The sequence below is a fragment of the Xiphophorus maculatus genome, chromosome 1 (assembly GCF_002775205.1).
Source record: "Xiphophorus maculatus strain JP 163 A chromosome 1, X_maculatus-5.0-male, whole genome shotgun sequence".
In the NCBI taxonomy this organism is placed as follows: Eukaryota; Metazoa; Chordata; class Actinopteri; order Cyprinodontiformes; family Poeciliidae; genus Xiphophorus; species Xiphophorus maculatus.
This window is the reverse complement of record NC_036443.1, coordinates 25,051,286-25,078,133: the sequence shown is the minus strand read 5'-3', so window position 1 is coordinate 25,078,133 and position 26,848 is coordinate 25,051,286. Positions and strand designations below refer to the sequence as shown.

The 26,848-nt window shown below is 39.5% G+C and overlaps 1 protein-coding gene across 3 annotated transcripts; it reads left to right on the top strand.

Annotated features, from left to right (window-relative positions):
• Positions 1-589: 589 nt before the first annotated feature.
• On the top strand, positions 590-22,875 carry LOC102225000 (verprolin-like). 3 transcript variants are annotated; one of them, XM_023340029.1, is made up of 8 exons: positions 590-1,001; positions 12,016-12,242; positions 14,059-14,116; positions 15,538-15,616; positions 15,741-15,782; positions 17,714-18,177; positions 19,978-20,115; positions 22,006-22,875. In XM_023340029.1, exons 2-8 carry the CDS (start codon positions 12,109-12,111, stop codon positions 22,537-22,539), a joined length of 1,449 nt encoding a protein of 482 aa, XP_023195797.1. In that variant the 5' UTR covers positions 590-1,001; positions 12,016-12,108; the 3' UTR covers positions 22,540-22,875. The 3 variants fall into 3 exon arrangements, with proteins under 3 accessions (XP_023195797.1, XP_023195807.1, XP_023195802.1); XM_023340039.1 differs by lacking the exon at positions 15,741-15,782 and having other exon boundaries at positions 17,831-18,177; XM_023340034.1 differs by lacking the exon at positions 15,741-15,782.
• The last annotated feature ends 3,973 nt before the right edge of the window (positions 22,876-26,848 follow it).

Sequence of the window (26,848 nt, the reverse complement as noted above, 5' to 3'; positions counted from 1 at the left end):
AATTAGAGATTTTTAAAACATTTATTTTACAGTGTACAGCTCATACAAGGTAAAACCAGCTGACCAAACGTACTGGAATTCGGCTGGCGTTGCTAGGTAATGGGCTGGGCTTGGCTGGGGTTGCTAGGTAACGGAGCAATGCCCCTGGAATGTGACTCAACAATCAGAAGGATTTGGAAACAGCTCACTGTCCGGCCATAAAACATGAACTTATTGCCAAAAACTGGATGTGTGTGTTTTTTTTTAAAAAAAGCTTGGGCTGTTTTTTGAAGCAGTTGAGACCATTGGAAAAACAAAAACGTGAAAAATGCAAATTGTTTATAATAAATCCCCTTAGAATGCAAAATTGACATTTTTTGTAGAGTTTTGGCGTAATTGATGTTCTGAGAAAGTTGTTCTTTCAGCATGTTTTTGAGTTTGTAAACTCCAGTTAACGATTAATCGACTTATAAATAATAATCGTTTCAGCCCTACTTCAAATAATCTGAACCATTTCCTTTCCAACCCATTCATTAGTTCTCTAATTGCACTGCCCCATATTCCCAGGAGGGGGCGCTGGAAAGGAAAAACCAGGTTGATAATTGGGGGGTCTCCAGCTCTGCCTGTGTCACATGGAAGCGCGGTAGCCGAGCTGAGGGGATGCGAGCCGAGATGGAGGGGGCTTAAGGGACCGAGGAGCTGAAACCTGGCAGTCGGAGATAATTTTGGAGGCGCATCATCATCATCGCAGCAGCAGCAGCAGCAGCAGCAGCAGCATCAGATAAGGATAAGGATAAAGGGGGGGACGCGGACGCGCAGGGTGAGCTCTTCCCAGCCTCCCCTCTTGGCTTGGGGTGCGCGGACAGGATGCCACATGAAGTGCGCTGCATCCCCGCTCTGTGAAGCCCGTGAAGGTCTGGCGGTGATTATGCTCGCAGGGAGCTTGAGTCAGTCCGAGGGGAAGCAGAACCTGAAGGAAGCGAACGGAGCCGATGCTGCGCCTCTCCAAACCTCTGAGCTGAGTGAGTACGGGGGGCTGCTATAGCGCAAAGCAGAGTGTGACAGGCTGGAGGGAGGAGGAGGAGGAGGAGGAGGAGGAAGAGGGGAGAAGGGGGTGGGGGGTCATTCATGTACATATAGATTCAGCTCGATAAGCATCTTTTATTCTTCTAGGAAATATAAGCTGCGTCTCTTTGTGTTTCCTCCATCCAACACAAACACACGTGCGCAGCCGCCTCAGCATCACCGCATCGCCTCTTTATTTCGGGCTTTAACGCGCGTTCATCTGAGAACTTCATTGTGTTTTAATGAGACGGAGGCGATCGGCTGATCTTTTTCTTCTCTCTCTCTGTGTTTGTTTGAATGTGGAGCAAATAAAGATCATTAACGTTGGACCCTCCTTTAGCGTTCCTCCTTCACCCCCGTCGTGGCTGATTAATAGGGGGTGTGGAGGGGAATCTGGCTTTGTCGCGTTAGTTACCAGCTGACCTCGGGGACACAGCATCCTCACTTTGATCTGGAAATTAATCGGAAACGCTTTGATGATTAAAGGAGGCAGAAAAGGGAACCGGGCTGCAGGCTCAGTGAAGCAAAACCCTGAAAATAAGCACCGCATCATAATGGATTTTCTTTCTTTTTTGTAGCTTCTACCTGCACCCAGAGACAAGAAAAAACAAAATCCCCTTGCATGGAGGTCGGTGTCAGTCGGCATCAGTGGAGTGCTGGTTTGTAACCTGTTGTCAGCAGCATTGCTGCAGCTTGAACCCAGAGGCGCGGCGAGCCGGCCAGCCAGCAGGCTGAGTGTGATTGATGCCTGCTGAGCTGTTACCATCATGAGCTAGCCTCCCTGGACACGCACACACAGAGAAGCCCTTCATGCATGAATATCTTTATTTTAGCAAATGAAGAAAAAAGGAAAACACTCATTGAGCAGGGTCGTTGGTAGGACACAAGTTCTGACTGAAAATATAGCAAAGATTTCCAGCTGACTGAGTGTTTTCACACCTGATTGTCTGTTGATTGGTGATAAAGATTGCAACATTTCTTACATGTTCAGATGCTTTGTTTTGCTTTCCCACTGAAAAATCGGTTCCCCTCCTCACCTGTGGTGGCGCTGCAGCAAAATCCTGAATGAAAGGCACAAAAATCTAAACAACGTAAACAAAAATGGAGTAGCATCAGATTTTAGCAGCTGTAGGATTTCTTGTTTCTCTTTGGTAAGAGAAAAAATGAACACGAGCCAGTTCTCCCGCTAGAAGTAGATATGCGTGTTTGTTTTGGTTGTATTTACCCAGAATGCCCTGCGCTGTAGCCCACTTCCTGCTTTTGGAGCTTTCTCCGGTCTTCTTGCATCCACATATCCATTTGAACAGCAACAGAGTTCATTCAACCAAACCGAGAACTACGGGTGTCTTCATAACTCATAGTCTGGTACACTCTGTTCGATTGAAAACCAAATTTGCAACGTTTGTTACATTTTGATCTACTGTGGTTCACTTTTGCACTGCACTGTGTCAAACGAACCGAATTAATTGTAAAATCTGTTCCTCGCTTCCCCTGTGGTGGATCAAGAACTACTGAAGGAAATTACATGAAAACCTCTGAAGAAGACATCAGATGTTTTTCATGAAGAAACTCAACTTCCTTCTTCACAAAATCTAAACAAAAATTGAGTAGCGTCAGATTTTAGTGGTTATAGGATTTCTCTTTTGTATTTAGTAAAGTAACGACCAATTTCTCAATTAACTAATTAGCATTCGCTTCCTGCTTTTGGTGTGGTTTCCAGTTCACTTGGTGTTCACATATGCATTCGAACCACAACAGAGTTCACTTCAACTGAACTGAGGTTTTTAGATGGACCAGATTTCACTTTTGGTCCGCATCAATGTTTGATTATGTATTCAGACCTCCTCAATCAAACCCGAGTTTCTAGATAATGCTAAGGAAAATGATTATTTAATGCTAAAATACACTTAATCTTACGACATGTGTAAAGGGATAGCCAACACTTTATTTGGAACAGTTTTCTGTGGAGCATGGGGGAAGCAGGGCCTTTTCTTCCCTATTGACACAACAGAGCAATAAATTTGCATTCCAATGGGAGTGGGGGCTACGCAGGTGTCTGTGAAATCTCATCTTAGGACGTTTGGCGCCAGGGATCTTCCGTATCAGGCAGAGATGACCACGGGGTAGTCCGCCCTCTGCTTAGATAAAAAAACAGACACCTTTGCTATAAATCAGGAAGTCCCAACTTTCTTTGGGGGCCTGAGGGAGTTCTAATTGGTCGAAGAGCAGAACGCCTTCTTTGCATATATTAAATAGGGAAACACCCTTTTGGTTTATAGTTTCAGGTCATCACCGGAGAGGGAAGAGTTTTTTTTCATCTTTTCTTCCACGTGGGCGCCTTTGTCTGTCTTATGTGTTGTCTGTTTCATGTTGTCTGTATAAAATGTATATCTCTGTACCTCTGCAGCTCTGTTAACGGATTCATGCGGTGCTTAGTATGAATTAAACTATGTGATCTGTGACGTCATTGTGCCTGCCGTTTCCTTGCCAGCTGTGACGAGATCCGCTCGCGACCCGGCTAACAGGAGGAAGGAGAGCCATGCTTTTTCCAAAAGTTTAAGCTAACCTAATAACTTTCCTTCTTAACAATAAACAAACTAGACTTTGATTATACAATTCTTTGCTGATGTCAATAGTTTAGCTTAAATAACTTCTCCTTCCAACATGTCGGACCTTGAAGCTGACAGGCTACAGCAGCAGAAGACCACACCCAGATCCAGGCTCATCAACATTGGGTATCAACAGATTGGAAAAATCTTTTCTTGTTGGTTGAGTCTCGATTCTAGCATCCATTCAGATGCTGGAGTCAGAATTTGGAGTAAATAACATAAAAACATGGATCCATCCTGCTTTGGACTTTGGGGGGGATCCCTTTGTGCGTTGCAAGGAGCCATACAGAGCTGACTATGAGAACTAGCGTCACAGCTAACATGACTATGAGTCTACAATACACTCATGTTAATAACGTTTCTGTCAATACGCCAAAGTTAGCTATAAGTCTATTGTATTTCACAAAACTTCAATGGAAGCACTTTTTTGCATCACAAAAAAGTGGCAAAGGTCATGTGATGAACAGCAGGATGTTACTACTGGGGGAAACGTAGAAGAAGACGACAGGAAGTGGCCGTCATGGCATGTCTTGCTTTTTAATGACTTTTCGCTCTCCCAGCATCACACAGTTCATAAAGAAGTTGTGTCATTTAAACATTTTAAATCCATAGCTCTTCTGTTAAATCTACAAAACGCTACATATGGAGCTGCTCCCAAGTAGGCGGGGCTTGTCTCTCCAACGCCTGAGAAAGACTCCGGCGTCTCGTTGAATTCTGAATATGTCCCATGTAACTGTTTACATCCATCACTGGTGTGGTTTTTATTGACTAATTGCATGAGCAAGCTTATTCATGTGTGATTTTAATTTATTTCTACTTTGATGGAAACACTGAAATTATGAAATTGTATTTTTCCAACATTAGCAGAACATAGACAACGATTTTGCACACATTTGTAATGGAAACCCAGCTACTCACACATTGTTTTATAGGTGACAAACTGAAGTCTGAGGTGAGTTTAATTGATTTTGTGGAAAAGTCCGAGCAGTAGCTTTAATATTTGAGCTGTTATATTTGTGTTGGCGGTGTTTTCTTGAGAGGCAGCGCTGTAAACACCAGACCCGAGTTGCACATGCAGGCTTCAGCCTTCTTCCTCACAGGGGCATGGTTAATCTTTGCAAGCAAACATTTGACCTAATTCACATTCTCACACAATAGCATCCTCCCCTCTCTCTCTCGCTCTCCCTTCCTCCACAAACACACACACACACACTTAACCATGTCGCTGTTATTTGTGTCCCTCGGAGGGTGAGGATTTCACTCCACATCAACTCCCAGGTGGTTTATGAAAACCTGGGCAGATTGGCGGAGCCGGGCCGCCTGTTTCCAAACTGTCTCTGGTTTTATTAATAATGAAAACGCATGTAAACGCAGAACATGTTCCTAGAAAATTAAACTCCCGCTGACTGCTACCAGGGCTAAATGCGTTCCTCAAAGTGCCTTTTCCACGAGGATTACACCTTAAACGCTTGTCTGCCTTCAAGGCCTCGCTCGGCATCCTGAACAAAACCATAAACATTCAGCTAAAGGAGATTATGGTGACCTTTAAATGTGATATGAAATGTGTGTAGTCAAGCAAATGTGCTGTCTGCGACTCTTCAGTCTTCCTCCTAAGGCGTTTAGAGAATGAAACGGATCCAAGTCAACAGGTCAGCTGGAACAAACAGCTACCTTTATGATTAATTTATTAATTTCCATAAACAGAAGATAAATTCCCAGAATGCTTCATGCCGGTGCTTAGTTTTAACTGACTTTCAATTTAAAAAATACAGAAATTCAACTTTGTGTGATTTAAGAAGGGAAACATGTTTAACTACCTGATTGTAAATATTTCCTCGAATCATAACGCTTTCAGTTTTTCACATTTTGTCGTGTTACAGCCACAAAAAAAAACATGATTCATGAAACATGAAACCTGTTCCTGCCGCAGCAGCACATCCCTGCAACATAATGCTGCCACCACCATGTGGGGATGTTGTGTTGGTTTAGTGTTTGCTGCATCTCATGTATGGCTTGTGGAGATAATTTATGGAAAACTTCCTGCCAGTTTTCCATAAATTCCTGGCTTGTGGAAGCAGAGCTAACAATTTATTACCCTGTTATGAATCTCTGCATCTCCTCCAGAGTTGCCACAAACCTGTTGTCTGATTCCTTTAAGGGCTTAAAACAAACACCATGGCATTAAGTTAACGTTTTTTTGGTGTCTGAAAATTTCCCAGTTGTTGAGTCACATTCCCGGGGCACTGCGCTGTTACCTAGCAACCCCTGTCAAGCCCAGCCAGTTACCTAGCAACCAAGCTGAATTCCAGCACGTTTGGTCAGCTGGTTTTAACGCTGTACAATGGCTGCTGGAAAAGTCAAGTGTCTTGTTCTTAACTTAATGGATGTTTAAGAGATGGATCAAGCAAACATTTGATTAAATATTAAATCAAATGCTGAAATAACAAGCTTAGACTGTACAAAAATGTACAAAAATATATACATTTTTGGTTTATAACCCAGAGTCAAAAAATTGTCAATTTGTTGATTTTTTTTTATTTTTTATTAATAATTGGATAGCAAAGGTGATTAATGGGATATTTGTATTTACAGAATTTGAAACAGGTGAAGCTAAAAATGACACTAAGTTCTGGTTGAACATATCTACAGACAAATATTGGTTTAAGAGATGTTTAAGAGATGGATCACTTAATGGATCCTTGTTGGTTGTGCAGGAGGCTCCACTAATACTGTTCAAAGATGTAGGATTGTACAATTACACATTTGATTTGGATTTAAAGTGACAAGACGCCCTAAAACAGCTCAAAACAAACTGAACAGAGCAAACTAAAATCTCATTATCTAAAAATGATTTTGAACATTCTGTAACGCCCGTAGATCTATCCCCATCTGTTCGAGGAAACATTACAGATCACTTCTAGGGTTTGCAATTGCAAGCATAATCTTTCATTTTCAGATGATAGATTTAACTTCAGTCATTCAGATACAGTTTTTTAAACTTCACCTTTGACCTCTCTGCTGTGGTTTTCAGTCTTTTGTTCTCTGATATTTTCCAACAAACCTCTGACGCCGCCACAGGACAGCTGGATTTATATTCAGATTAAATGATGCCAGTTTTAGGCAGCCTTTGAAAATTAAACTGAATTTATTTAATTCAGGTTTATCCGGGGGAAAACAGGGGAGAGGAAAGGAAATGTTCTTCGGGGAAAATGGAAACAATCTGGAAAGAAAATGTAAATGATGGAAAATAAAGTAAAGGATAAATATGGGAATGGGAAGTAAGTAAAGGAAAAGAATCAAAGCAGTAAAGTGAATTAAAGGACAGGAATAAAGTAAAGGAACGGAGTCCTCTTTGGGAAATGTGACATCTTGTTCTCATCATCTTCAAACACCTGCCACATGACGCCCACGCATGTCTTCCTTCCTCCCGTCTTCTTTCTTTTCCTCCACACCTCCACCTTCCCCCTTTCTTCTCTCTCATTACCCTCTCTGTCTCCGGCACTCAGCTCTGTTGTCAAATGAGCGAAGATACAATTATCCTGACACGGTCGAGAAAAGATGCATATTGTTCTTTAAATCCAGCCTGATATTTCAGACTTTTCATGATCCGTGCATGATGGATTCTACGCCGTGACATTTAATGCAGTCCGCAGACAGCTACAGCTATCAAAACAAGTTTGATAGTCATGCTGGGAAAACATATTCACTTTTACAAATCATACTTTAAAGAAGTAATTATAATACTTGGGCATCTGCTGCTGAAATGTCCCTTATTCATGGAGCTTAATAATAACAGTGATGACGATAATCAAAGTGATTTGAAGCAGAAAACAAAGCTGTTGTGTTCCCGCTTGTTAGGATTCCCTGAACAAAGCGAGGAAGCTCAGATCAGCGTGCACAGAATAACCGAACAGGCCTGTGTGGGAAATCTGCTGCAAATTAGATTTCATGCTGGGAACAGTTGGATTCATGTCTGGATGTCTACTGAGGGAAATGCAAATTACCAAAAAAGTCTGCAAACCCGCAACAGTAGGAAGCAAAGCAAACTTTCACCGTCTCTTTAATGTGTTTATTACGCTAACAAAAAGCTAGTCTTGCTTTCATATGCTGTGATGTGATACTTATAAAGATTAAATATTACAAAAAACAACAAATAGGTGTGGCTGATTACATCATTTAACATGAAAATGTTTTTCTTTTCAAGGTAAGAATTTTGATTTATAGTTGTCATGGAAATGTCACTTATTTATGACGACGTATTAGAGATATGGGTAGAAGAAAATGAGCAAAATTCTGCAAAAATCTTTCTAAAAATGAGAAGGAAGTTTCTGAGTCTGAAAAGCTGAAAATTTGCTAAAAAAAAAAAAAAACTCAGAAATTTTTAGATAAATTGCAGAAATATTCTAGAAAGAACAAGGAAAGATCAGAGCTTCAAAAAGTCAAAATATTGCTGGAGAAAAACCCAGAAATGTTTAATTTGAAATGTTCTAGAATAAACATGAAAAAGGAAACATTTATGCATAAAACTACACATTTTCTAGAAAAAACACAAGGATATTTCTGAACTCCAAAAGTTGAAAAATTACTTTTAAAAAAACAGAAATTGTGAGGTTAATCTAAAAAATATTCTAGAAAAAATTAAAAATTAGTACATTTCTGCAAAAAAAAATAGCTTTTTTAAATAAAAAAGGACATTTCTCAGCTCCAGAAATGAAAATTTGCTTTTAAAACATCCAGAAATGTTTAAATTGATCTCAGAAATGTCCTAGAAAATATGAAAAAAGGAGCAAATTTCTGAAGCACAAATTTTCTAGAAAAGAAATCGAGAAATTTTAAGATTAATCTCAGAAATGTTGTAGAAAAAAATGACTTTCAAAAAGTAAAAAAAAGAAAAAAAAAACTTTTGAAACTCACAAATCTAGAAATTTTCTGTGATTAATCTCAACTTTTTATAGCAAATTTTCTCCTTTTCAGCCCCAGAAATGCCAGATTTTCTTCCTGAAAAATTAGTGAGATTAATTTTTTCAGGCTCTTTGAATTTGACATTGCAACCAAACAATGTTTTGCAACTGAGATATTGAAAACAATACGTCTGTGATTTGATACATTTATATACTTGCATTTATATTTTGTGTTTCTAGCCAGAATGAGTCTCATCAGCAATCAGGAAATGGTATTTATGGTTGGTGATAAAATCCAAAATAAGTGTATTATATGTAGACATAAAATTATCATTAGGAAACAATACCTTAGAGCCGTCTGCCTCTCAGATTATAAAACATTTCCTGTTGATTGCATCATTATCTTCTTATATCACGTTTTGTAGTATCTGTGTTGTGTATTTGTTATGATAACCTGTTATTGTTGCTGCTTCATGCCTGTGAATGAAGACAGCCTCGATAATTGTTCAGACATGATCCAAATAATTGAGATTACTCGGTTATTTGTGACAGTAACGGCGTGGGAGGAGATGAAGAGGAGTCGCTGGTTGTCAGACGGCGTCAAACAAACCAGAGGATGTTTTTCTATCGCTGAAGGTTTTGATTCGTCTGAGAGAAAAAAAATCTGTGATTTTGATTTAAATATTTTTCTGTTCTGGAGAAACTGATCAAAAAAATATGGGAAAATATTCAGAATTACAGGATTTATTCCTAATTTCCTCTGAAAAAAGGTCATTCATCCATCCATACATCCATCCATCCATCCATCCATCCATCCATCCATCCATTGAACCAATCAATCAGTCAGTCAGCCATCCATCCATCCATCCATCCATCCATCCATCCATCCATCCATCCATCCATCCATCCATCCATCCATCCATCCATTGAACCAATCATCCATCCATTGAACCAATCATCCATCCATCCATCCATCCATCCATTGAACCAATCATCCATCCATCCATCCATCCATCCATCCATCCATCCATTGAACCAATCATCCATCCATCCATCCATCCATTGAACCAATCATCCATCCATCCATCCATCCATTGAACCAATCATCCATCCATCCATCCATCCATCCATCCATCCATCCATTGAACCAATCAACCAGTCAGCCATCCATCCATCCATCCATCCATCCATCCATCCATCCATCCATCTATCTATCTGTTTGGATCATTATCCCGTTCAATAACCAAATGATCTTTTATTTTTTTAAGTCCTGTTGTTTCAAATATTAACATATCCATACTGGGCATGTGGAGCGTTTTTGTGTATTAATTTATTGATTTTCTCCAAACCCTCCTGCCTTTATTTGTTGTAGTAAAGCTCAATTTTCACATCATCTGACTAAAACACGTGGTGCCAGTTAAAGTCCCACTAAAGTTTAGCAAACTTCACATGTTTACATTTGTGATGTTGGGACGGAAATAAAAACTTTTCTCTGGCATTACTCTGAAACAACACAACATGTTTAATGTTACTCTGACTGAGCCATTACCTCTACTTTAGTTTATCAACATGCTTTTTCTCATTTTGACAAAGACCAAAATACCAGAATAAACATGGAGGCCGCTCTAAATTGATACTTTAAGAAAGATGCTTTGTTAAGGGACAAGATACAAACTGTAGTCAGTTAAGAACAAAATAAATATTTGAGAGAAAGAGAAGATATGCAGCTTGATCTGAAGCAGTCCTTATGCAGGACGCAGCCGTCTTGGCTCTGACAGACAAGTGAGAAACACACATGAAAACACAGTGTCATGGTAGACAGATGGCGTGATTTGACAGAGATCAGACTTGTTTGCTTGGTCTTTTGGTGCAGTTCTGTGTTTTTTGTTGTTTATTTATAACATATTACGCTGCCAGAAGAAATTACGTGGCAGGCGGCGAGGAACAGAGAGTCGGGGGAGGGAAGAAAGGCGAAATGTTTCTGTATGCTCATTCTGCTTTCACACTCGTCTCCGTCAGTGTTTCAGGTTCCTCTGCCTGCTGGCATGTTCGGCTCTGACTCACTGCAGCTCCGATGCATGTTTGTTGGTTTTACAGCGGTTCAAATGTAGATGGGGGTAATTATTTACCCATATGGATCAACAGTTGTGTGACAAACAGATCGACTCTGCGATCTTCCCCTCGACCAGATTCAACCAAAGAGGCATCATTTTACTGTTGGTTTGCTGAAAATAAGCACGTGAAAATGTGTGTTTGTGGGAAGTTGTGCTGTTGATGTCTGTAACTGTGACATAGTAATCCCTAAACATGCTAAAGCAGAAACAGGGGCCTCAGGCTGGATGTCTATTCACTTCACTACTCCTGCGCTGGATGGGAAATCAGACTGTCCTTCTTTTCAAACCACTGCTCTCCTTATGCCTTCAACACAGAGAGGACATTTTTGATTCTGGCTGCGCCGCTTTTAGGCTGCAAACGATACATATTTATTAGTTACCTAATAAGTCCGTTTAAATGTTTAGTGTTGCAGTTTGGCCGCCATCCAGCAGAGGGCGCCGCTGATCATTTTAAGCGGAGCCGTTGATGAAAGAAACAGAGATGGCGGCGGGCCGTAGCATAACCGGCTAAAGATAAACGGTCGAGACGAAGTCTGTATGGGATGAAAATGCACTTTATGCGGTTCTGTTTTAAAATGTAAACACAAGAGAAACTTCTTATTTTATCACCGTAATGACGCTCATTCAGCCGAGCTGTATGGCTGAGCTGTGTTAGCTTCTCATTCAAACATGACTGATGTGCTAAGAAGAGGAAGAGATGACAGAAAAGCGGCCATAACAGAAACATTTTAACATGACGCTATTGAGCCCGGTTGATTTTAAGGTCACCAAAGCGAAGTTTTTAAATTTCTTAAAGAGCAAACACAGAAGGTACTTTTGTATTAATATCTCTTTGTTCATGGTGAAATGTTTTACATATTTTATTGTGTTGTATTTTATAAATATGTCTTCAGTTTAATGTGAGAAAAACAGAATTTTCTGTAAAATCACTGAGTATTTTATACAGCTGACGATGTCAAAATGAAATAAATTGTTTTTGATTCAGCATATTATGAAATATTTTGGCCTTTATGTTCTTGCTGCGAGAGAAAACCCTTATCAATTAATTGTTAGTTGATCAATACAATCAACTTTAGATTAACTCATTGATAACTTGCATTTTTAATATTGATATTTTATTTTAAAAATTTAATTCAGCATATTATGAAAAATTTAGCCCTTTATGTTATGAAAAGCCATCTTGATAAGAGAAAATTCACGTTTTTAAGAAAATTGATGCCCATGAATTAACTGTTAGTTAATCAGTCAATTCTAGAAGAACTCATTCATCAATAACTTGCATCCTTATTTGTAATGATTTAGAAAGGTCGGATAACGTTGTAATTAAGCACTTCTCTGTGTCTGCAGATCCCAGTGACACCGTGGCACCTCGCTGCGTGCATGAGTGTAAGGGTGTAAGTGTGTGTGTGTGTGAGAGCAAGTGAGCGCCAGCGCTCCCACATGGCCTCCATGCAGGACGGGCTGATCTTCACGGCTCCTCCCTACGGCAAGGTCCTGCTGCTGGGCGCTATCGCTGCTGCCTCAGCCTTTGTTGTTACCATCCTTATTGTGGTGCTCTGCGTGGGCTGCCAGAGGTGAGAGCAACACTGCATGATCTGTGCATTTTAACCACTGCTTGTAAATCCACTTTTAGTTAAAAATGCACCAAAGGTGGGAAGGATACTCCAAATCCTGAAAAGACATAGTCGTACTAAGTTATTAATTCAAAATACTTCACAATATGAAACAATTAATTGGATTAGTCATCATAAACTAATTATTGAAATCATGCCATTTGCTGAAAAAACACAATCAGAGCAAATGTTAAACCAAAACTGTACAAAAGAAAAACTTTTTGCACTTGAGAGAAAAAATTAAACCTCCTTTGTCTGCAAATATGCTCTACCAATAACTCCTCATTGTTCTTGGTAGAGTTTTAGTTTCACTTGGTTCAGATTCTTTAAAAAAACAAAACAACAATCAGCTCATTCCATTTATTAATTTAAAAAATAACCAACAGATCATCTCTACACTGTATTGATATTAAATTAAACAGAAAGAATTGTGCTTTTTCCACATATTGATGCTAAAAGTATTTATTTAGCTGTAGATGCATCCTTTGTTACAAATGATCAAGCGTTCACTAAAGGAATGCCATGTTATTTCATTTTAGGCAATAAAATGAAAGGAATTAATTGTTTATTTGCATCTTTTAAAGTATTTTTAATATTGTTTATAAATCATTTAATAAAAAAATCTGCTGATTTTTCATTAGATTAATTGATTTATCTGACTAATGAATCGTCAGAATAATTGATTAATCGATAGCTAAAATAATTATTAGTTGTAGCTGTAAAGCGAAAAAATTCTATTTAAAATAAAATTGGAATTGAGCATCAAGATCTGCAGTGTGAACGCAGCCTGAGCTATAGTTCAGCTGCAGAAGAATGCTCTTCCTGATGTGACGAAACCATTTTATCTTCAAACAGAGCGACGACTTCTCAGCTAAAAAATATCAAAACATTTCCACTTCTGTCTTACCTATCATGACTGAGGCTTTTGCAGCATTTAACCATTTTGAAATAAAGAAGATTATATTCAAAGCTTGATGCATCTGCATCACTGAAAGTTATGATTTGATTTAAAGCTTTTTGGATATCTAAATGAAACCAAATAATAATAATGTTGACATTTAACTCAGACAGTGACCTTTTGAATACTGTACACTTTAAAAAAGGATTTGGCAACAGACTGCTCATGGTTTTTAAATGTCGGGACATTGCCTGGTTGCGTGAAAATTAGCTGTAACTATGTTGTTTGGCAAAGCTGTTCAAAGTGATCTGGAAAGTAGGAGGTGAAAGATCAAATCAAACTCATGGTCATTCTCTGGCATGCCTACATACATAGAAATATAAAAAGAGAAATGCTTAAAAAAGCTGTGGAATAACCAACAAAGCTGCTCCTCAGACTGATAATGAAATAGATCTGGGGAGATGTTTTTCAAATCTCTTCTTTAGCTGCTGTAAGTTAAACTACTTACAATTTATCAACCCTACAAGTACTGGCTTTTTCTGCCAGACTTCTTTTTTTTGGTAAAAATACATTTTTCTCTCCCTGCTGTGACTGAGTTGTAATGAATTGTCAGATTTTTCAGAGACAGAAACATTATTTGTAAATGAACAATCATTTCTTCTTTGGAAATGCATTCAGCTCTTGGCTTAATGTGCTTAGCTACTCCCACCACTGGCAGGCATATGTGCAAATGTGAATCAGTGCTGTTCTCTTGAATGCAGTCGTACAATGACTCAGCTTTGTACTAAAAGAAAAAAGAAGGACTCGGGCACAAACGCTGCACACTATCAGAGCATCAGATTTGCATCCTGTATGACAGAGTGCTGTGTTTTATCACAGGAAGGGGAAGACGCACAATGTCCCCGGTGAAGGTGGAAAACACCGCCTCATGGACATGGTAGGTATCAAAACAATCATAATATCTTAATTGGAATGCAGCCAACATATCTAAATTTAGGAGAAAAGTAAGAACAATTTAATATTCTTTTATTGCAACAAAGATTATTAGTGGGGGTGCATCGATTTATCAGCCAGACGATTTTCTTAATTTTGGGCAATTGGTGATAGGCTGACACTTGCATGTGAAGCCAATCTTATCCACCAGTCTTATTTTCCTCAGCAAAGGTCTAAAAATCAGCCACTGTCCTCTTCTGCTCTGCAGTGAGAGACGTTTCACTGATGGACCGGCCCACCGGGTCATGACTGCACACTTTCAGTTAACAACAATCCCTCACTGTTGCCAACTCAGTGACATTCTTGCTATATTTAACGACATTTCAGACAAAAAAGAAAATTGGTATTAATCAAAATTGGAATCGGCAGGTCAGGCTTCTTAAAAGAATCAGCAATCGGTTAGAAAGCTGCAATTGGTGCACCCCTACTAAAGTTAAAAAACCTGAAAGAGTTGGGTATGTGGATTGAAAATGGCTAAATCCTTTAATTGGCCTTTAATTCTGAGATGGTACTAGAGGTAATTCCAGAGCAGACAAAGACTCACAGCTGTAGCAACATCCGTGCTACTTAAGGTGCATTCATACAGCTTTCATCAAACTCTAGTTCGTTTGTCTAGAAAGTCTGGTTCATTTGGGGAGATGTGAACAAAACTCTAATGTGGACCAAAGAAGTGAACTCTGGTCCGCCTAAAATCCTTGGTCTTGCTTTGGTTGAAGTGAACTCTTGAGGGGTTTGAATGCATACTCATTCAAACCCCAAGTGGACCAGAAAAGCTCCAAAAGCAGGAAGTGGACTACAGCACAAGGCATTCTGGGTGAATACAACAAAATCAAACAGATGTGTCTAGCATTAGCAGGAGAAATGGCTCATGATCTTTTACCAAAGATGACACAGAAATCCTGCAAATGTGCGCAGTGTAGTGTAAAAGTGAAAATGTAACAAATGTTACAATTTTGGTCCCAAATCAAACCGAATCCACTGGACTATCAGGTGTGGAAACACCTTTAGTGACCATTTTAACACGACTGCCAGTACCTGGATTACTAGGAGCTCAAAACAAGTCAATTGCAGAATTGACTGCACCAAGACCAGCTGCTTGGTGAAGAAGGTTTCATGGTTTTTATAGTTGTGACCCACATACTCAACTCTATCTACAAAAGCATTTTCCTCACAAACATTGTGCCAATTAAGGTGAAATCAGAAGGTTTTCCAATGGTATATGAATTACTGCCAAAACATATTGTTACAATAAAGAAATAATCAACCAAACTTAATTTTTAAAGTTTTGTGCTCAATTTAATTTAACATAATTCACCAAAATCATTCTGAGGACATTTCTTGGTTTCTGTGTGTGTGTGTTTTCAGGGTATACTCAAGCAGTCAAAGCTGCGGTCCATCAGTAAATCTGACACGGAGATGAACAAGATGAACTGCAATGGCAAAAGTGAGTGCATCTCTCACATATAAACCTTGTTGTGTGCTCCTGTAATGTGTACCTCATTGTTGTCATGGAGAAACTATTGTTCTTGTTTCAACTGCATGACAAAATAATTTCTGTGTCATTCAAGTTGATTTTTGGGACATGAACACAAAGCATCGGGGTATACACTGTAAGTATCATTTATTTGTAACCATTAAAAACACCAAACTTTGAGTTTGAAGGTCTTTGCAGTGTTTCCTGGACTCTTTAATACATGTTCTGGCCCAAATTCCCTTAAAATATGAGAAAATCTGAGGACATAAGATGAGAAATTTACCCACAAACAGAATTCACATCATAGTTAAGATTCAGCTTTATTTAATTAGACTGTTCAGACCTAATTTATGAGCATTTCTCTCTCTCAAAGAGAGAAATGCTGGAATCAGAGCGCCAAGGCGACTCCTGGAGCTCCATCACTCGGAGTCAACAGGGAGCTGCGTTTGTGGGCACCGTGACAGGCGCCCAGGAGGATTTGAAGAGATAGAAACATATGTCCTGCCTCGTATTTGTCCCGCTTCCACTGCAGCGTGATGAAGCCAGTTTGGATCCATAAACTCAAACATCTATGTCAGTTCCCAGTTTGCTGTCTCTTTCAGACAGGGCTGCGACTAACAGTTACTTTAGTAATCAATTATTCAGACGATTAACCAATTAATCGGGTAAAGAACAGTCATATTCTCAGATTTTTGAGCTTTTTTTATGTTTAAGTCTTACAAAATATGGAATACATTAAAATAAGCAAATAATGCAATTCCTTTTATAAATAAGAACATTAATTTATTGCCAAAAATGCCACAACATTCCTTTAGTGTACGCTTTATCATTTGTATCATAAGATGCATCTGCAGCTAAAAAAAAGGTCAATTTGTTGATTTTTTAAATTTTTTATTAATAATTGGATAGCAAAGGTGATTAATAGGATATTTGTATTTACAGAATTTGAAACAGGTGAAGCTAAAATGACACTAAGTTCTGGTTGAACATATCTACAGACAAGGAAGGTTTTTCATCTTAGATGCAAAATATATATATTTTTGTACACTCTAAGCTTGTTATTTCAGAAAAAGGCTTTTTTAAGTGTCTGTGTAGTACAGTTAATGTAGTAATCAATTACTACATTAGTTGACAATTATTTCAATAATCAATTAATCCGATTAATCATTTCAGTCCTACTTCAAATACTTCCCTATCTTCCCAAGAGGGGGCGCTAGAAAAGATTGGGGCATCTCCATCTCTACCTGTGTGACATGATTCTGTCATCCAGGTAGCCATTAATCTGTTACTAAATTAGTGGACAATTATTTAGCTGTCCACTAAATAATTGGACAACATCAACTAATAGAAGTTGAGGCAGGCAGCTCAACTTCTGTTACTCTGAACTATTTCTTTTCCATTTATTAGGCTTCTAATTTCACTTCTCCACCTTCCCAGAAGGGGGCGATAGGAAAGAAAAACCATGTTAATAATTGGGTGGTCTCCAGCTCTGTCTGTGTCACGAGTCTGCATCCAGTTAGCGATTAATCGATTAACCAACCAATCCATTTTATTTGTTGGACACATTTCAGCAACGAGGCAGTTCAAACTGCTTTACATCATAAAAACACAAAAATACAAAGTCGTAGAAATTACTACTAATTACTAATTTAATTGACAATTATTTCACTAATCAATTAATCACAATTAATCATTTCAGATCTACTTCAAATACTTTGAACTATTCCTTTTCCCATTCATTAGTCTTCTAATTTCACTTCCCCATATTCTTAGGAGGGGGCCACTGCATAACCAGGTGGTGATTATTTCAATAATTGATTAATCACAATTCGTTCGATTAATCGTTTCAGCCCTACCGTCAGATTTTCCTTTCTCCCCTGTTCGTAAACCCTTTGAGGATCAGTCAATCGAGGGATGTGAATTCTGTTTTCTGGAGGATGTCAGCTGAACAGAGAGTATAACAGCCAGCAGTATGAGCCCTGCGGAGGCATCTTAAGAAACGTCCAGCCAGCATGGACCTTCTGCCGCTGCCCAGCCGCTGGTCTAACTCTGACCTTCGTTCTCAAGGCAGGCAGCTTCCCCAGATCCCCTCTGGGACTGGAGAGGACAGCGAGCACACTTATTCAGAAGTGGGCCAACGTTCCTCCACTGCACGTACTGACGATGCCCTCTACGCCATGGTAGGCAGGGCCGGGCAGACGGACACTCCGGCCCCTCCGGCCGTTCCCGCCAACACCCCGGCGCCCCCGGACCCGGACGGCGAGGTGGATGGAGCGCTGCCGGAACCCGAGGCCCCGGTCATGTCTCCCCCACACCCTCCGGAGACGGTGGAGTACGCCTGCGTCAGGAAGCTGAGGAAGGCTGAAAAGGCGCCTCAGAAGAGGGACAGTGGGACGGATATGGCAGAGCCGCCTGCTCCACCTCCACGCCATGGGCCGCCGTCGCATCCCGCCCCCCCGCCGCCTCACCCCCACAGCACAAAGTTGCCTCGTAGAAACATTGAGGCCTTCAATGTCCCATCATTCCCAAAGGTTGGTACAATTTATCCCATCATTTGGTTACTAGGTTGCTGAAATCTTTTGCTACATTTCTACAGAGTTAACATTGAAAAAGGTTGCCTACCTGGATGTTCAGCTCTCAGATTTCCTTTTGAAGAGGAGTAAAAATGCATGTTGGTGTGTAAGCTAAAGCCTAGTTCACATGGCACAATTAAAAAATGTTTGCCCTGGTCTCCCAACTGGGAGCGAAAACGCAGCCTGTTGAATGCAGAGTATGACAGGTAGCCAGTCAGAAAACGTGGTGACGTAACCACGGAGGGGAATCCCACACTGCTGACATGGCAACCGAGAGACCGGTGGACATCGGTGGAAACTATCATGTCCTTAACAAACATGGATGTTTATTCAGTTAAAAATGTTAACTACGAAAAAAATAACTCACCTCCAAATGATAGTGCAGCAAATAGAGCGGCTGCTCCCTCCGTCTTTTATCAAACGCCTTTTCTTTTTGTTACGTCTTTTATCGCTTGAAATGAGCCACAAACTATCACTGCTGTTTGATTATTCTAAATTCGTGTATGGTATTTTGGGGGGTTTTACTGGATTTTCTTCTGGAATCGGGATGTTCATGACTGGAATCGGTTCTGGATCGGTGGTGTGTTGCTCCTGCCGTGTGGCTGAACACACGAACCGATTGAACCTGTTGGACTTTTATCGGCTCTGTGGTCACAGAAGTTTGGAAAATCGGCTGACAATCCTTAAATCGTGCCGTGTGAACCAGACTTAAGACTCACAAGCTCCACTCCTGTCTCGTCTGGACCACTGAGCTTACAAGTAACCTCTCAGCAGTATATAGGGGCTTGTTTTAGTCAATAATACCTTAATATTGATGAAAAAGTAAAAATTTCACTGGCGAATTGTTTAGCTTATAACATGAGAAAAATATCTTATAAGTGAAATAATCTGCCAGTGGAACTAGAACTTTTTCATCAATAGTAAGGAATTGTTTACTTAAAATGAGCTCCTACATCTTTCTGAAAAGTTGCTTTTCAGAAACAATAGCAATAATTTTGTCTTATTTTGAGTGTATTAAAGTATTTTCACTGGAAACTAGACCAGAAATACTCTGTAATCTTTTGCAGCGTGGCGTTTCTGTGAGGTTTCCTCTTGGCGGAGGATCTGCGTGGCTGTAATTGTGCCAGTGATGCAGTTTCCCCCGGCCGTTCTCATACGCTGGCACTTCTGCTTAAACCTCTTTGAAGTCCAGGCTGTGAACCTGTTTATTTGTGGTCGGGTTCTTGTCTTTCTGCCCTCAGAGGTGTCACCTCCTCCATATGTTCGCAGCAGCAGGACTACAGGTTGGCTGGCTGGTTTTTACTGTACACGCATGGCTCTTTGCTCCCCTCCAGGTGACAGTGGGACACCATTAGCTGCCCCCGTTTGAGGTCAGAAAGGTCGCGCTGTCTGCTGTGACCCGAGTTCATTTACACGCAGAGTTCACAGGCTTACAAGCGTACGCAGTTTGCTCACAGGTCTGGCCGCCACAGATTTCCTTTTGGATGATGCAACTCGCTGAAATTGAGTCATCTACAATAAAAGCACCTGCTTCCTCACAGGCTCCACCTTTCAGGGAAAATCTCTTCAGCGCCGCATGAAATCCATTCAGCACGACTCCAACACTACGCCATGTCTTAAGAGAGGTTAATTTGTCACCCATGAGTCCGTTTCAAAATGCAGTTTTCACAGCTGGAGAGGTCTTCCCGTCTCTGCAGCAGCATGCCTGAACATGTGACCAACTCTGTCCTAAAGCGTGGCTTGTTGCTGTGCTGACAGGAAGTGATGTTTATGGGCAATGGAGAGCAGTACATCTGGAAGCCTCCAGAGGATGATGACATGCTGATGCTCCAGAATAAAGCGCTGGGTCCACTGGGAGCCCATTTAGTGGAGAATATACAACCGTCTGCCGCAGTGGTGAGTGACGACGGCTCGTAATGCGATTCAAAATGTTTGTTGTTCTCTACCTCTAATACAAATCAATTTATTTACATCCATTCAATGTAGGAAAGTATTCATTCCCATTGAACTTTTTCAGATTTTTGTCCTAAACACTAATGGCCCAGTCAAAGTAATGCACAATTATGAAGCAGCAGGAAATGGATATAGGATTACACTGCAAAAACACAAAATCTTACCAACTAGTTTTGGTGTAGTTTTTATTGCAAATATCTTAGTGACAAATCCAATTTACAAGTAACTTTTCAGCAAGAAATATGAGCTTGATTAAGTCAATAATTCCTTAATATTGATTAAAAAGTACTAGTTCCACTGGCAGATTATTTCACTTATAACAAGACATTTTCCCATGTTATAAGTAAAATAATCTCCCAGTGGAACTAGTGCTTTTTAAAAATCAATATTAAGGAATTATTGACTTAAAACAAGCTCATATTATTGTAGCCTTTCCTTAACAATATTTTTTTTAAAACATGCGGTTTTAAATGTTTTGTTTGTCAGAGGTAAGAACAGGATTTGAATCATTCTTTCTTCGGCAGATTTGGGTCGCACAAATTCAGTTCAGAGGCCAAAAATGGCCCACGGACCGCACTTTGAACACCCCTAGTCTATAGAAACGTAAACAAAATATCTGACTTTCTTCCTTACAATACAAAATATCAAGTTTTAAACATTTTTTGTACATTTTAGTGTCTGAAATGAAAAAAGTGTCAAATCTGTTGAAGATTGCAGACGTTGTCAACAAATATCTGTTTTACTAATCGTACTAAAGCTGTTTTATTTTAGCTTCAGCCCTTTGGGGCTTTACTGAAATAAGTCAGGTTTCTTTAATTGCTTGGTGACGCTGATGAAAACACAAACGGTGTCATAATGTTAGCGTCCATGAAGTTTTTTAAGAAAAGCTGAAAACCGGTCAATGAGCTCCAGTGTTTTCTGCCTTTTCTTGTTTGAAGGTTTGTTTGTTTGCCGCTGGTGTTCGGTTTCGAAGAGAGGATTCCTCTTTTCCTTTGCTGGTGATTACTTTTAATGGAGGTCATATTTGTGCAGGTGTTTCTGCCACAGAGTATTTTATTTTCTTTCAGCTCCCTGAAGGACTTTTTCACTGCATTGCTAGATGGATGGATTGAAAAACATTTACAGTTGTGCAGAAAACAGTTTTAATATAATCATCCTGTGTCTGTCCAGAGAGTTAATTTCACTGGACTTGAACTATTTTTACAGAGCGCTGAATAGAAAACAACTACTTTTACAAAACAATGTAATTTTTGGCAGCATCCAAACTTATTTATTCCAAAGTAAAAGTAAAAAGTAGCAGGAAATTACTAAAGTAGGAGTAAAAAGGCCATTCAGGTACAGAGTAACTGATCAGAACATTATTGGTCACATTGCGAAAACAAGATTTTACCAAGTAATTTTGGTCTAATTTTGTTACCAATATCTTAGTACACTTGAAATAACTTAACAAACTTAGAAGTAACGTTTCAGCAAAATATAGGAACTTGTTTAAGTAAATAATTTCCTAATACTAATGAAAACGTTCTGGTTCCACTGGCAGATTATTCCATTTATAACAAGACATTTTTCCCACATTACAAGTGAAATAATCTGTAAGTTTTAAAATCAAAATTAAGGAATTACTGACATAAAACAAGCTCCTATATCTTACTGGAAAGTTACTTGTAAATTTGTCTTGTCTTATTTGAAGCGCACTGAGATATTTGCACTAGAAACTAGAGAAGACAACCAGTCAGATTTTGTGTTTTTGCAGTGAAGCAGCTGTTTGCACCAGGATCCTTGAACATCTTTTTAACGTCTCTGAATAAAAAACATTTTCCTGTCTGACTCCAGGTGGCGGAGATGTACTCCAAAGTGTGCAAACCTGGGAAGAAGAAAAGAGCGATTCCGGGTTCTCCCCCGGCGAACCTCGGCTTCCGGACCTTGGGTCGAGGCGACCGGGACCGAGACGGTGGATTCAGCGTTGTGGTCAAACCGCAGACATGGGCCCCTCAAGAGGGCAAAGCGGTCGGGGGCTCCCTGGACGACCACTGCTACGAGTCCATCGGCACGGAGGACTGCGACCCGGCATACGACAATATGGAAGGCGGGGGCGCCTGGAAGCGTGAGCGGCCTCCGAACACATGTGCCACGCTGCGGCCGAGGAGGAAGAAAGCCCAGCAGCCCTTGCAGCAGCAGCACCCTCCGCCGCCGCCGCCCACGCAGCAGACGCCCAAGTTGCAACACCTTCCTGCCAAAGCCCTGCTGCTGCCGGGGGAGAACCTGTACGAGAGCATCGGCGACCTGAAGCAGGGCTCCGCCACTTCCAGCACCACCACCATCTTCACCTTCAACGACGGCATGGAGATGTACGTTACGGGGCTCTGAGGCAGCGGCTGCACTGTGACCCCCCTCTGAGCTGACACTGCTGGGTCCCATCATGCTCACCACACATACCGTTTACATTAAAGTCATGACATCGGGCCATTCATAGGCGCCACGCTACAAAAACACTACATATTTGCTCCAGTTTCTAGTGCAAATATCTTAGTACACTTGAAATTAGGCAAAACAAACTTACAAGCAACTTTTCAGCAAGATAGAGCAGCTTGTTTTATGGCAATAATTCTTTTAAGGTGTCCTGACCTTATTGACCTAAAACAAGCTGCTACATGTTTCCGAAAAGTTACTTGTAAGTTAGTTTTTTCTCACTTTAAGTTCAGTAAAATATTTGCACTGGAAACGAGATCAAAAAAATGTTTGGTAAGATTGAGTGTTTTTGCAGTGCAGAGGCCTTGGGTGGTAATGTTGATCTGTTATGACCTGGGCTGAATACAAAGTCCTGTCTGCAAACCTTAAAGGAATCCAAAGGTAGTGAATAATAAATGAGCACAAGACCATTGCAGAGTGATCTGTAGGTAAACAGTAGCACTTCAGTTTTACTGATACATCTGTGCAAAGCACAATGAAGTCAAAAGCCTAAATTCTTCCTCAATTCTAGCGGATAAAAATAGCCCCATGTTCGGTCCAAGCTGGACCTCTAATTGAGGAAATATTTTAGTAGCACTTAGTCTGTGGTGAACAAGCCTTCCCTGTATATTTGACCAGGACATAAATCAAATTAAATATTAATCAAAACACTTGAAAGCTCAGGGACCAAGAAGAAAAACAAATTATAAAGAGTATTATAATGAAAAATTGCACATTTTTGCATTCCTCCTAAAAGCTTTGACAAATTGAGACCATTCTCACCTTAACAGAAAAAAAGAAAGCCAATCGGATTCTTCCCTCCATGAAGTTTCACTCGACATGGACTGGACACTGTCTCCACTGCTGTCTGTATATGAAGTGTTTTACTTTGTTGATCCTGTTCCTGCACTTTGCCTGCTACGAGTTGCATGCCTAAAAAAAAAAAAAAGCAAAAACAAACAAATAAAAAAAAAAAACAAGCACTGTCATGTGGTTTCTCTATATGAATGTTTTTATTTTCTTTTGTAGTTGGTTGTTTACCGTTTTTGTTTATTTTTTCTGTTTTTACTGTGTTGCTTTATTTCCCTGTGGAGCTCTAAGCCGGTTTGATGAAGGATGTGTTTGGCTTGGCGGTGTTTAGATGCTCTGCTGCGGCCCAAATGAATCCGGGAGAACGGTCCGCGGCCCCCTCACGCCCCCCACTTCAACACGCCCCTGTCTGCTCAGTCACATCTGTGGACCATCCCTGCCTTGTGGTCATTTGAATCCGCTTGGGTTTCCATCAAAGTGCAGCGTGGAGCGCTACAACAGGAACTGACTTGTGTGACCAAATGTCACGTCTCATCATCACTCCGTTGATGAACACTCTCTCTGTTATCAGTGTTAAAATACATCGCAAAAAAATAAAGACGTAAACCGAAAGAGCATCAACCTTCCCCCTTACAAAACCATAAATTTACATCCAAACCCTGAACAATAACAGCGACTTCACTCAACCAAATATCCCCCAACAAACAATGTGATTATACTGTAATGTTGATGCAACGTGTATGTACATGACAAAAAGAGAAAGAATAATAAATATATCATCAGTGTCAAGAAATCTATCTTTTTCTATTATGTTTAGTTGTGTTTTTTGGAATGACTTATATTGTGACACAAAACTGCAAAACAGCTGCAATGTAAAAAATATTCCGTGTTACTCTCTGTTTGTTGTTTTATCGAAGCCATGAAGCTACGGTGTGTTCTTGGAAAAAGCCCTGCTAAGTTTTAAATGTGGCAGCTAATGTTGTGTGTTTGCTATTCAGACTACAGGGTCTTGTATTCGAAAAAGCGTGTAATTTAAGTGCTAAAGTGCAAAAGATTGTAATGTTTTATATCAAGATTACTATTCATGAAATGTCAAGTCAAGTTTATACTTTTGTAATAAAGTGGCACTTTAAAAAAAAACAAAAAAAACGTTTTATTTCATAGTCTCGCTTATTAAAAAGTGGAGGGAGAAGCAAGCAGGAAGCTTTTCTGATCCTAAAAGCTGCCAGGAGATTTCTATTTTTAGATTTTTAAAAGGAGGAAAACTATTTGTAAACCTTTTTATTTCTATTTCTGGCATCATTTTAGAAATGCTTCTCTTCTGCACAACTTTAAATGGGATAGATCAGGAGTTTTGAAGTGAGGTTTTGTTTAAAGGTTATAAGCAGTTGGTGTCTACTTGTGAATGGAAATCATTTTTCAGAATAATTTCACACCTGAGTTGAGCTTGACTTGATGTGGTTTGCTAATTGTTTGTGCCAACAACTAGATTAGGATTGTTTGTCTAATTCATTTTATGCACAAATACAAAAGTTAAGTTGCCCAGAAATAAAATGGCGTATACCTGCAACTTCAAATCAATTCAAAAACTCCAATCGAGCTCAGAAAGGATCTCCTGTAGCAGTCTGTGTTACTGTCGATCAGAAGAAGTCTCTGCTTTTTAACCATCTCACAAAGCGGATGCAGAGTGTCTGTAATTTTCTTGCTTTTAAGAAGAATCCTTCTTTGCACAATAATCCCTAGATGCACTTTCACTATTTTCATATGCAGCCATATTGGATTTTGAACATAGTGTTGTTTCATAACGTCGAGCTTCAGGGGGTTCTCCTGATGCATTTCAGGTGAGAATATTCAAAGAGAACGGACCAAGCTAACATCTAATAGTGACTAAAACCAAAACAGACTTTGGCCATTTTCAAACTTTTCAAACATTTGCATTGGAGAATTATTTACAAAGGAAATGAAGTCAGTCCTTTTCCTGCATTAAACTAAATTTCATACAATAAATCCCATATTTGGGAATCATCAGGGTCATTGTAGATAACCTCCAGGATGGTCACTAAAGCACCATTTTAACAAACTGATATGGTGTTTTGTGAGATTGTCTGTTTTACCATTGACTTCTCTGGGAACATCTGGACAACCAATAGCCACCGTTTACAGCTGATGGCTTATGGTCAAATTTACAATAGTTGACTGTTTCATCTGGATGTTTTGTGGCAGAAGGACCTGGCCTGCTTACAGTCACAATCCACCAGGGGTCAGAAGTTGCTTTAAAGGTGACCTACTTTCCTTCCTTCACCAGGTTAGGATGGCTCTATGGGAGATACAAATGTGTTCATTAGATTTTTTTTTAACAAAATGATTCTTAGAGAATCAAATTTTAGTTTGGACAGTTCTGCCCATTTTGAGCTCTTTTCAGAATGAGCTGTTTAGGGAAGCTCACTGGTTGGGCAGCTCACCGCTGTGGTCGCTAGGCGATGTGTTGGGTTTGGCTGGGGTTGCTAGGTAACGACGCAGTGCCCGTGGAATGTGGCTCAACAGTGAGGAGGTTTACAAAAAGGCTAGTTTTCCAGACACCAAAAATCATTGACTTATTGCCGAAAAGAAAACCTTTACATTGGAAGCTAAATGTTTTCTGTTTGCATCGTTTTCAAGAACTCTTTGAAGTCTCTTGAATTAATAGGAATTACACTAACATTTAATTTCCCTTTGGGATCAATAAAATATTTTTGAATTAGAATTTCCAAAAACATCAACATCTCATGGAAGACAATGTATCAATCGTCTTTTTGTAAATGTTTTATATTTTTCCATGTTTTAGAACCTAAAACCAGAAATAAAATGGTGATTCTTTAAAAATAGCCACAAATTTCGTATTGTAAACATTAATAAGTTGTATTTTGATAAAAGCTTTTGTCTGAACGAGTTTCTACTCTTTGGTTCCTAAAGGCTGCAGACAGAAGTAGGAGGTTCTAACTTTTTCATCAGCTAGATTTGTTAGATTTTCTTCTTTTTTGTTTATATCCTTTGTTCACAAAATAAAACAACTTTATTTTTAGTTGTTTAATTCCAATTAAATTACTTTCCTGTCCAGAAATGTACTAAAAACAATAGATTAAACACAGATATGTGAATATTTCTTAATAAAAATTTGAACATTTCATCAAGTTCCTGCCAACAGCAATTATTATTTACAATAACTCTGAATAATCCGAATTGATATGAGTTACAACAACATTTAATGTCTCTTTGGGATCCATAAAGTATTTTAAATTTTTAATTTTACCCAGATTTTACATGACTTTATAACCTTTTAACGGAACCTCAGTTTAACAATCTTAAGCTTTTAATTTAAGCTAACATTTAACAAAAATCTGTTTAGAGCTCCCAAGTGTGTGTGTGTTTATATATATAT

What these genes read in the sequence shown, in the direction of transcription:
- LOC102225000 (XM_023340029.1), top strand. Translation starts at nt 12,109, where the DNA reads ATGGCCTCCATGCAGGACGGGCTGATCTTCACGGCTCCTCCCTACGGC. An exon ending in CTCTGCGTGGGCTGCCAGAG is followed by an intron (nt 12,243 to 14,058) that starts GTGAGAGCAACA and finishes GTTTTATCACAG; the next exon opens with GAAGGGGAAGACGCACAATG. An exon ending in AAAGCATCGGGGTATACACT is followed by an intron (nt 15,783 to 17,713) that starts GTAAGTATCATT and finishes TTCGTTCTCAAG; the next exon opens with GCAGGCAGCTTCCCCAGATC.